Raw genomic sequence first — 12,441 nt, forward strand, 5'->3', positions numbered from 1 at the left:
TGATCCAGATATTGGATACCTGATCCCACTCTGAAAATCCATCTTTAATGTATGTCCATATTAAGTTTTACCTTCTAACATTAATTCACCAGAAACAAACTATACTCTTTAACAGTAAAACAGGGATTTAACACACAACATGCTACACTTTTCATGCCAAAACACAGTAGTTCATAGCAGTAAAGTTGACATTCAAAATAAAGCACATTGTCACAGAGGTTTAGTTTAAAATAAAATTTTATTTAAGTAAGACATGGGAAAGCAAGTTAAATAAACCCCTCTTCATCAACACCTCAACTAAATACAAATCAACTTTGTGTGATTCAATAGAACTGAATGTAAAAAAAAAAATCCAATCGCTTTGTCCTAAATGCAGAAACATCTCGATTTTAATCACAATTAATCAAAATGAAAACGTAATCAAAGAGTAGACCTCCTGATTTTTGGATTTCAGTTTTGACAGAGTCAGAATCACAAGTTGTTTGAAGCCTCAGAGCATTTATGAGATTATTGATCAAACTTTAGTTCACTCATCAATATTCTTTTTGATGAATTCATATAATACTTGCAAAGCAGATGGTACTGTTACAAGGGGGACATGTGCATCATTGGCTGCAGCCCTCATCTCTGGAATTCTCTTAAAATATAGCATGGGGCCTAACGTTTCCAGTTAATACATAGTTAAGGTTAAATTTTGTCTGTGCTAAAGAGGGAATGGATGTACTATATTAGGATTGCAATATAATAAATGTAGAGATTTTGGGGTTTTATTAAGTGTAATACTATTTCATCCTTCAAGATTAACTTTAGGCTCATTAAAACGTAACTCTAGAATCAGAAGGCTTAAACCTGGAAAGGTATCATCAGCAAGCAAACAAACAAAAAATATTTTGTTATCAAATGTTGATTTCACAAAATATTCCATTTTATCACAGAAAACAAAATTGGTGGTTAAATTTTAGTTTATTACTGGGTCATAGTATTAACATTTAATTTCCAAAGAAAATTTCAAACAGTTTAGTTGCAAAACACAGTTTGCTGACATACGTCATGTCTTTGCTGTATGTTCTTACAAACTTGCAGTAATATTTTAGAGAACATGAAGGGGATGAAATTTTCCATTATAATTAAAAGACAAAACTGTAGATTATCTCCATAATTTGCTAACAGAAATTTGAGAGATACAAATTTAAAATACAGTAAGTCTTAATTTAAAGTTTTCTCCTTTAACATTGTTTCACTTTTACATCGGTAAGTTAATAGCACCTGTAATTTTGTAGAGCATTGCAAAATTTGTTTTAATGCAGTTTCCAGCATGACCCAATTGGTGCCCCCCTCTTCCTGACTTCCAGCCTGAGAACTTTCCTCCTCTTCCTCAATCTTCAAGTTGCAGCCTATCTCTATTTCCAACTTCTCTGTGGTGGCCTCATCTTCATTCCAAACCTACCAGTTGCAACCTCTTCCCCACTGCAAACTTTCTAGGTGTGGCCTCTTCTTCCTTTTTGACTTCCCAGTTGAGGCAAAAAATGAGGTCTGCAGATGCTGGAGATCACAGTTGAAAATGCGTTGCTGGTTAAAGCACAGCAGGTCAGGCAGCATCCAAGGAATAGGAAATTCGACGTTTCGGGCATAAGCCCTTCATCAGGAATGAGGAGAGGGTGGCAGGCAGGTTAAGATAAAAGGTAGGGAGGAGGGACTTGGGGGAGGGGCGATGATAGGTGGAAGGAGGTCAAGGTGAGGGTGATAGGCCGGAGTGGGGTGGGAGCGGAGAGGTTAGGAAGAAGATTGCAGGTTAGGAGGGCGGTGCTGAGTTGAGGGAACTGACTGAGACAAGGTGGGGGGAGGGGAAATGAGGAAACTGGAGAAGTCCGAGTTCATCCCTTGTGGTTGGAGGGTTCCCAGGCGGAAGATGAGGCGTTCTTCCTCCAACCGTCGTGTTGTAATGTTTTGCCGGTGGAGGAGTCCAAGGACCTGCATGTCCTCGGTGGAGTGGGAGGGAGGCACCTTGCCATTCCCCAACTTTGAGTTGCAGATACTTATTTTTCCAAAACTCACCCATGGATCATTTCCCCCCTCCTCTCACCCTATTTTTTTTATATGATCTTCACAGCTCATCTTGTCTCGGTGCTCTTCTTCCAAACCTTTTCTCTCAGCGAGAGTTCAAGAGAGGAAAGTGTAGAGTGAAAGCCTTTAAAAACACATGGATTGTGAAAGTCTCAGCATTTTGGAACCATCAGAATGTGCACATCCATGACACTGGAGCTCCATTTAACAATTGATCTTAAAAAGCAGCGCACGTCTAGGAAAGGGGAATAGTGCATGAGTTGATCAAGGATGGGAAACACACTGCAAATTGGAGGTTGGAACTAGGGGACAGGCATCATCTTGAAGGTTGAGGAGCAGGGACAGACTGCAGTGACTTGGAGAATCAGGGAGCAGGAGGTCTCAGAAGCAGCATGGCCAGTGTGGATGAGGCACTGTAAGTGGCAAGTTGCACTTTTATTCTATATTTGTAAACCTATTTTAGTCTCAAAAGTTTGATTTACCAAATTAGGAATATGACAATATAAAATATTCCAATTTACAGGATGTAATGTTTTAATATCTGCTCTTTTCTGATAAGGATGATTCTACAGAACATGTGATGGTTCATGTTTCACTTAAAATCAGTGTTTTCAGGAACATATCCACAACTTTAAGTGAAGACTTACTGTTTGTGGAACAAAAACAGAAAATGAAAATCCTACGAAGACTCAGCAGGTCAGGTAACACCTGTGAAGAAAGAGACAGCTTCATGACCTCTGTCTCACCCACTATTTCCAGATATTTTTGCTTTTATTTCAGATTTCCAGCATCCAAAGTTTTTGATTGAAGAGAACTTGTATTTACATCATGCTTTTCATAACCGTATAGAGTCCCAAAACAGATTACCAATTAAACACTTTATTAATTGCAAGGAGCAACAAGCATTCTCCTTGTATCATTCAAAAACTCTCAGCCTCACCACACTCTTTAAACATTTCTATTGTCATCTACTTGGTTAAGCCTTCTCAGAATCAATCATAGAATGGTAAAAGTCCTGACACAATGTATGGATCTGCTAAAATCTTAAGTTCAATAAATAAGCATTGTACTGGATAAGTCTCAAGTTGATCTTAAAGCATCTGTTGCTCCTTATCACTGTAAAGAACAGAACATAAACAAATAAGTCAAAACCATTTTTTTTCTGATTAGTTGAGTGGATTATTATTGATTCAAATGAGTGTAGTGAAGGAAAGTCACCATCTTAGCAAATGTCTGCTGGTGGCTTCCAAGAATGCTTTCAGTATGGCTTGACCATCATTCCCACATAGCTAGCCTTGGAAACTACTTTCAACTAGACCACTTGGAAATCAGTGTGTAAGAAGTCTGATGACCAAACATAATTGCAGCTTACCATGTTGCAATTTTTTTTCACAATGGACTTGCTGGCTTACCGAGTTTTTGTTCAGCTTTGGCTGGTACAGAATATGTAATTGGCAGTGATGCTTTGTCTAATGATTTCCATCATCTGGTTGCATTCTTACAGCCACCTTTCAGTCTGCCATTCCAATTGTTTCAGCATGCTGAAAAACTAATTTCCTCAGCATAAAGCTGTTTCTTAGAACGTACCTAGAAATAGCCACTTAATGCGCTTTCAGAACTTTGAGAAAACATGACAGGTTGGTTAGCAAATTAGAAATGTTCAGGATTTTGAGTCCTTGGCAGCATAGTTCAAACATTGACTAAAAGATAGGAAACACAGGGAAGGCATAGTTGGGCAGTTCATAGGTTAGAGAAAAGTTCAAAGTGGTGTTTCCCAGAGATCAGTGTCAGGACTCTTGCATTTTCTGATTTATATAAATGACTTTGAGATGGTTGCCAACAGGACAATGCTGATTGACTTCAGAGTAACAATGATAAGTTGGCCAAATGGACACACACCTTGCAGATGAATTTCAGTGCAGAAAAATGGAAACTAATGCCTTTTAGTAGAAAGAACAATATAGTCTCAATCATGCAACTTTAAGGTGAGTTCAGGAGCAGAGGATCGCAGAGTTCACATGCATAATTCTTTTAGGGTAGCCAGGTGAATGGAAACAGTTGTTAAGAAGGCTTATAGGATCCTTGGGTTTATCAATAGAGGCATAGAGTATAAAAGCAAAGAAGTGAAGCTCCACCTCTACAAATCATTAGTCAGACCACATTTGGAGTACTGTGTTCAGTTCTAAGCACCTTATTTCAGAAAGCCCTGAAGAGACAGCAAAGGAGATTTACAAGAATGATATCAGGAATGAGGGATTTTACATATAAGGCAAGATTAGAAAAATTAGGTCATTCTCCTTGGAGCAGAGAAGCTTGAGTGATGACTTTACTGAGACGTTCAAAGTTATTAACAATTCTGACAGGGTAAAGAAGGATATTCTGTTTCCACTATTTTTTATGTCAATAACTAAAAGTAGTAACACACTTTCTCCTCCTCTCACTCCTATCTGTCTTATTGACAGTCTTGAAATTGTGACCTCTCTTAATTGACAGATCAACTAGTGGAAACAGAATATCCTTCTTTATGCAGAGAGTTGTTAGGATCTTGAATTTGCTGTCTGGAAGAGAGGCAGAGGCAGATCCATAGGAGATTTCAAAAGAGAATTTGCGTATATATTTGAAAGTGATGAAGTTAGAGGGCTTTGGAGATAAGGCTGGAGAATGGGACTAGCTTGGTAGCTCTTTCGGGAGCTGGTGCACACATGACAGGTTGAATGGCCTCCTTCTGCACTGCAGATTCTATGATTCTATGAATTTAAAGGTAAGAAACACTATGAAGCAGATCTAAATTCTATTGAGATTTTACAAAATACTGACAGCTCAAAGCTCAAATTTTTACATCTCTTATTTATTCTGAGTCTATGCCATCCGAGTGATAAGAGGAATGTCTTCTTTGTGATTATAAAGCTCCATTTAATACTGAACGTTACTTGAATGTAGCTGGTAAGGAAAATCACTGACATCCAAGACTGTGAGACAATGAGAAATAGTGGCATATGAAGCTGTTTGACTTAAAGCTGTACAACAATGGAAAAGGAACTTGGTTTGAACCAACACAATTAAATTATAAAAGAAAACATTGAAAATCTAAAATGAAAACTGATAATACTGAAAACCCTCCATTAGCCAAGCAGCATCTGTGAAGAGAGGAAGGTAGGATTAACCTTTCAGTTCACTGACTACCTATCAGAACCAGAAATAAAGCAGACCAACAGCTTGTGAGGAAGAAAGTGAAAATATTCAGATAGATTTTATTAACCTGGCTGGCATTCTGAGATCAGAATGATTGCTCCAATATGGCCATCAAATTGCCCCTCACATACCACTCACACATGGTCCATGATGTCAGCTAGTCATGACAGATTGCGGGAGTGTCCGTACATTCATCACTGATGTCACCGCGGTCTGTGCACAGTAATATCAGCACCTGCACATGCATTGATGCCACCCACTCTGCGTCCTATATGGAGCAACTGTTGAGGAAGGGTCTGATGGCAAGGCAATGGGAAGACTGGAGGACAAGACGCCAGGCGAACTGGAGGCAAGACAACTGGGGAGGTGGTGGTGGGGTGGGGTTCGGGGAGTGCCAAGGAAGCTGGGGTGAAGTGGAGCAACCCATCCCCTGCTGAGCAACTATCTGCCATTGTGTGAAGGGCAGTGGACAGGCTCTGTACCAAACAGTATTTAGAGCACACGCAGTGTAAGTCCTGGTGGTGGACAGTTGCTTGTTTGTCAGATCCATAGTCAGTGAGTTTCTGGCTAGGTGGACAGAACATCTGGATTGGACAGCATGTAGGTCACATACCCAGGAAAATAACTCAAAACAGAAAACGCTGAATAGGTTCCTGGCAGCAATGGGCACTGCGTCACCTCATGGCGGTGTTCATAATAAACTCAGTCCGTCTCAGATTAAGTGATGATGTGAGAGAGGTGTACAAAACATTAGAAGTATTCAATAGGCTAGACATTTAGAAACAATGTCTCCTATTGCATAAATTGTAAAACAGAAAATAGATCCAGAAAAATAAAAGGATTGGAAGTAGGGAAATATGGAAAATTCAATTAAAGCCAAGAGGGCTTGAGTGGACTGGGAGTGTGCTGGAAATAAAAAGGGAAAAGTTGTACTGATGTTGAACTGCTTTTTCAATAGACCTCTAGGTTTGATTCCCTTTGCTGTGTTAGATTGGTTAATGTGCATTGGAGCAGGAAGAGAAGCTTCAATTAACCTCACGCTACGTAAGGAACCAGAATCCCTGCCTCTAATTATTATACCCTGTGGAAATTGCATAAATATGTCAAGAATGCGTATGACAGAATTATTGTCATCCATCATTTCAGACTGCTCTTAGCTGCTGAATTTTAAGTATCAGATTTTTAACGGCAAGAGTTATGTGACTGAATGGGAAACCATTTGCTGCAGTGTACCTTGAGGTCTGCGGGATTTTACCTGTTGGACCTGGTCTGCTAGAGACTCCTGGGCAGAAGAGAGATTTCCCCTAGGGAAACAACCCCTGTCAAACAGGTCAGTATAGGAAGGAGAAAAAGAACTACATGCCAGTGAGCACATCAGAATAAAGGAGAATAATAGTGAGAAAAAGTAGACGATCAGAATGCTCATTTCACTGTCCTTTAGCATTGAGGGGTGACATGAAACTAAGCGAGCATCCTGGGTTTGCCTCAGAGTTTCGAGCTAGTAAGTAGTTCCGTCAACTCCAATCTCTTCAAATCTGCTACTTTGTGCACCCAATTCAAAAAGGAAACTTTCATCTGATCATGAAGGTAGATAGATTTAAAGGCAGACGTAGAAAAAGAGAGTTTTTGAGTTTACTGCAGGACTCAGTTTCTCTCACTGATCATTTTATGATGATAGGTATGGGCCATTAACTATGCCCTAAATAAAAATGATATCAGCTGTCAGACTGTTAAACAATACATACTGATACACTAGATTGTATATACCACTTTCAGGCAGTGATCTAGTTTAAGTCAAAAGCTGGACTGTTGAAAAATTAGAAGGGAACAAGCAGTTTAAAATTACAGAGTGCTTTTCATAATACCAGTTTGAGACAATGTTTTCAGTATTCAGACATTTTACCAACACAAATACACAAAAATTGCCTGAGGTTGCTGTTGGGCTTTATCTGTCTTTGAAGCATTAGTCCCAGTGATGCAGATGCAAGCAGAGGAGTCAGCTGATGTATTGCTTGCAGGTTGCTGCTTGCTGGGTTCTGTAGTTAATTGGAATCTCTATAATCGTTTAGTGGCATATCCGCGATGTCATCTCTTTCTGAAAACCAGAAGAAAGACATTTTATGACGTAAAACATTGATTATAAGTTGAACAAAGTTTTCCTGTGCGGTTGAATTAATGAACCTTGGGAGACCAAACAAATCCAATTTGAACAACGTCCACGAGATCATTAACATAGAATCACAATAAAAAGGTGTCAGTATTTTCCCCCTCCAACTCTATTTTGATTTAATCCCTGCCCTCCTCTTCACTGTTTGATCACACAGCATTGCCCTTTCATGTGAAGGGCACTGCTTGTCAAAGGCTATTCAGGTGTTTCCATTCTTCCTGGTGGTAGAAATTTGAATAAAGATTCGTGCACCTTGTGTCTTTCACAAGAATGAAAAAAAAAGAAATAAAAAGGTGTCAGTCTGCAATTTCAATACTATTCAAGAATAAAGTGTTCATTTTCAATATTCACCTGCACTGGAACAGAAATTGGTGAAGCCACACATGAGAAGGGGGTACCAGATTTGAGCTCCACCCTGTGTAGAGTTGAGGATTTTCATCCACTGTCTTTAAAATTCATTCCCTTCATAAAAGATACATAGTGGCAGCAATGTGTACTGTCCACAAGACACAATACAATAACTGACCAAAGCTCCTTCAACAGCACATCGAAACTTAAAACTTTTGCCACGTAGAATAAAAGGCAGCTGATTCATGAAAAATTCCCCTCCAAATCACACACTAATCTGACATGGGACTATATTGTCAGTCCTCTCATCCTGGGTCAGAATCCTGGAATTTCACCCCCAAAGTCAGGGTGTACAGCATCATATGAAGGAGTTCAAGAAGACAGTTTACCACAACCTTCTCAGGACAAAGAGATGACACATAAAAACAGACCTATCCAGTTATATCTTGATCCCATGAACAAATAAAATTAAGTGCTGAATATTATGACAATGCAGGGTTTCCTCACTATGGCGTCAGTCTACATAAGTACTTGGTTTCTGGAGGTGGACTTAAACCATCTCAGGAACTGAGCACACACAAGAGATATGTTAGGCTGAGAAAAGAAGAATGGCTATCTGGTCACTGGAAGCAGAGGAGGTGCTGGTAAGAGACCACTGCGTGGCTTGGAGGGAATTGAATTGGAAACAGAAAAAGAACATGATTTTAAAATTCCATAATAATAATTCCATAATGCAGCCCATAAATAATAACTTAGCATAATAGGTATTTTATCACAGAACCCTAGAAATGTACAGCATAGAAAAAGTGGCATTCAGTACGGTTGTGCCAGTAATGACTCTTTCTGAAATCAATAACGCTTTCCTGCAATCCCACTTTTTGTCCATGAGCCTGTGTGTCCTTCATCCTCGAGAATATGTCCAACTCCCTTTATAATGTTGTTTACGGAGTCAGCTCCCACCAGCAATTTTGTTTAAAAATTTCAGCAACTCTCTGACGGAATATCAATTTCTCCATATGTTGGATGACCATCCCAAGTCCTCCACCAACTCAACTGCTCTTAGGCTTATTGAGGACTAGTTCTTAGCTATTTAAAGCTCTCAATCCACCTTCCTGCCATACATATCTGAACAATGTAGGTGGGTGAAGGTGCAAAGCCACTTTTACAACATAGTTGGAAGTGTGAAATAAATGGGAGAGGAAAGGATGTATCATTCAGGAGAGGCATCCTGTGTCCTGTGTACATTGCTAAACTCCTTTGTTCCACCCTGCCCAGCCTTTAAAACTGATTCTCCCATGTACCTGTATTTCCTCCCCTGGGTGCCTGACTCCTTTCCACCTAGAAGTTCCTGGGATCAACCTAGGTCCAACAACATCACAGCCTCCTATTGAGTTCTGGTGCTGCCGGGACAGTGAAAGCTGCCAGTCAGTCAGATTTACTGACAGTAATTGCAAGTGGGACTTCCTATCCACTGAGGCCCAGAAATCCAACTTAAATTTAAGGCCGTCACCATGCCCCTTTTCTGACCCGATCCAGTGTGTTAATAGTTAGACAGTTTGGAAATGAATGCTGACCTTCATCAAGTAAAAAATGAGGTCTGCAAATGCTGGAGATCACAGCTGCAAATGTGTTGCTGGTCAAAGCACAGCAGGCCAGGCAGCATCTCAGGAATAGGGCTTATGCTCGAAACGTCGAATTCTCTATTCCTGAGATGCTGCCTGGCCTGCTGTGCTTTGACCAGCAACACATTTGCAGCAGACCTTCATCACTCTACTAGATATTTTCCAATGACTTTATATCATTGACCCAAAGGAAATCGTTTATTTTCTCTATCTATCAAAACCTCTCATCATCGCTGTGCTGCCACTTCATGTGGGGTTGTGTTAACCTGGTGAAAGTAGGTGAGCTGTTGAAGTTAGCTATTTACAGAAGTGAAAGCAAGTGTCTGGCTTTACGGGGATGTGGTCAAAGCTTGACTGTAGCCTTGCTCCAAAATTGATTCTGCAAAGATGTTTGTGGATTTCTGTCACTACCCAGCTGGTGGAGCTCAAACCATGAGCAATTTCACATCATGAAGAAAATATGTCTCCAAAACTTTCAATCCTACTTTTAAGGACATTCACTTATTTTTCAACAAAAAGTTAAATGCTTTTACAATGAGATTTGAAATTAGATGCTGTAAATACCTGAAGGATAATGTAATGCACAACTAGGAATTCAAATAAAGAATAAATGAGAAAAAAGCAACTGTGGAAAAAAAACAGCTGAAGTTTGGAGGTGGACTGTTCAAACTAAGAGGAGAGATGTGCAAGTAAACTAATATAGGTTCCAAGAAAAGGGGTGCAGACCAGTAACATTACACTAACCATTCTCTCTACAACTGCGTAGCACCTCCTCAGTACTGATCCTCCAACAGTATAGCCCTCCCTTACTACTGTCATTCCAATGATACGGCATTCCTTCAGTAGTTATTCTCCAGTAGTGCAGCACACCTCAGTACTGACCCCCACAACAGTGTAACATGCCTTTAGTCCTGACAACACAGATAGTGCAGCACACAGTTAGTCCTGACCATTCAACAGTGCAGCACACTCTAAGCATTGACCCTCCGACAGTGCAGCACACCCTTGGCACTGAGCCTCCAACAGTGCAGCATGCACCCAGCACTGAGCCTCCGACAGTGCAGCACAGCCTCTGCACTGAGCATCCAACAGTGCAGTACAGCCTCGGCACTGAGCCTCCAACAGTGCAGCACACACCTAGCACTGAGCCTCTGACAGTGCAGTACACACTCAGCACTGAGCCTCCAACAGTGCAGCACACACCTAGCACTGAGCCTCTGACAGTGCAGTACACACTCAGCACTGAGCCTCCGACAGTGCAGCACACACTCAGCACTGAACCTCCGACAGTGCAGCACACCCTCGGCACTGACCCTCCAACAGTGCAGCACACCCTCGGCACTGAGCCTCTTAACAGTGCAGCACATCCTCGGCACTGAGCCTCTGACAGTGAAGCATGCACCCAGCACTGAACCTCTGACAGTACAGCACACCCTTGATGCTAAGCCTCTGATAGTATAGCACGCCCTCGGCACTGAACCTCTGACAGTGCAGCATATCATCTGGACTGATTCTCTAATATCATAGCAGCCCTTCAATACTGACCCTCTGACCGTGTGGCACTTCCTCAGAACCGATATTCTGACAATGGGGCACTCTCTGAGTTCTGACCCTAATTGATAAAGCACATGCACTCAGCACGTCTTCTGGAAAGGGCGAAAGTGAGGACTGCAGATGCTGGAGATTAGAGTTGAGAGTGTGGTGCTGGAAAAGTACAGCAGGTCAGGCAGCATCCAGGGAGCAGGAAAATCAATATTTCGGGCAAAAGTCCTTCATCAGGAATACGATTTCATCTTCTGGAATGTCAGCCTAAATTGTGGTGCTCAAGTCCTGGAGGTGATTTGTAAGGTCAAGTGAGAGTGCTACCAAGTGAGTCACAGCTGACTTTTCCTGAGGGGATCCCGGCCTATTGGCAGGGTGTCATGGATGGAGACTGGGGTCTGTCTGCTCTCGAAGGGGATCCTTAAAACCAGGACGACAATTGTTTTGGACGGGGCCTCCTAAATGTGCACCTCCACATTCACAAGTAGGGGGAGTTGGCAGGATGAACCTCTGTTTGGATCCAATCAGAGGACTCACAGATGAAGAGCCCTGACAATCCCACTGAGGGAGGTGGACTGAGAGAGTTCAGGGAGAATGGGAATGCCTCAGTATTCTTTGAAATGTGGTCTGAATTGAAAGCTATGAGGACTGAAGCCTTAAGGTGCCTTAGACATGTTTTGGCCATGTGAGTGATCTCTCTCTCTCTCTCTCTCTCTCTCTCTCACACACACACACACACACACATACACACATACACACACACACACACACTCTCTCTCACACACACTCCATTGAACTGGTTGTCAATTCCCGTAGTGGGGGAGGATCTAATTCTGAACCATCACAAATAGTTGCCAAACTTGGTGGGACGGGCAGTGAATCCTATTCCCTTCACATCCCATCTGGGGAAAGCTCTTGGTAAGAGGAATGTGACTAAGTATCATTCCAACAGGGACTGCCCCAATTTTCTGACATTGTTCACAGCCTTCATTCAAGCCAACCATCATGGGGCTGTGAACATTCAGCCCATTGAAACCGGCCACAGAATTCTGGTTCAAATCTTGAGTTGATAAACAGCTGGTACAGTGACTAAAGTGGAACTCAAACAAAATAAACAATACACTAACTGGTGTACATTAGTAATAATGAAAAGGGCAATGGGTGGAAAAAAGCTGTGATCCTTTGAAATAATAAAGTGCATCTGCCCACACAATGCCAGACAATAAGATTGGGTGGTGAGCTTTGTCAAATCATTATAGTTAGTGTGGGCTTTAATTAAAAGCTATGCAGTGCTCTGTTCACCTAATCTTGGAAACCTCAACTGAAACAATCAAGCCTTTCAATTTCTGAACTTCCTGAAGAGGGACAGATCTGACATGTAAGAGTTATAATCTTGGGATAGATCAGTCTTTGATCTATGATAATGAAAACAAAGCATGCAAATATACACAGTTGTTTACCAAGAAAGAAGCTTACCTCTTTTGATGGGCAAGATCTTAAGACTGT

At 41.3% G+C, this 12,441-nt stretch overlaps 1 protein-coding gene across 1 annotated transcript in view; it reads right to left on the bottom strand.

Annotated features, from left to right (window-relative positions):
• Positions 1-281: 281 nt before the first annotated feature.
• Positions 282-12,441, bottom strand: part of LOC132824966 (MOB kinase activator 3B) — a 164,608-nt gene continuing 152,448 nt past the window's right edge. The window contains exon 4 of the mRNA XM_060839895.1: positions 282-7,351. Within this exon, the coding sequence (XP_060695878.1) occupies positions 7,322-7,351 (30 nt within the window). The 3' untranslated portion in view covers positions 282-7,321. The remainder of the gene's footprint in view (positions 7,352-12,441) is intronic.

The sequence above is a fragment of the Hemiscyllium ocellatum genome, chromosome 2 (assembly GCF_020745735.1).
Source record: "Hemiscyllium ocellatum isolate sHemOce1 chromosome 2, sHemOce1.pat.X.cur, whole genome shotgun sequence".
Classification (NCBI taxonomy): Eukaryota; Metazoa; Chordata; class Chondrichthyes; order Orectolobiformes; family Hemiscylliidae; genus Hemiscyllium; species Hemiscyllium ocellatum.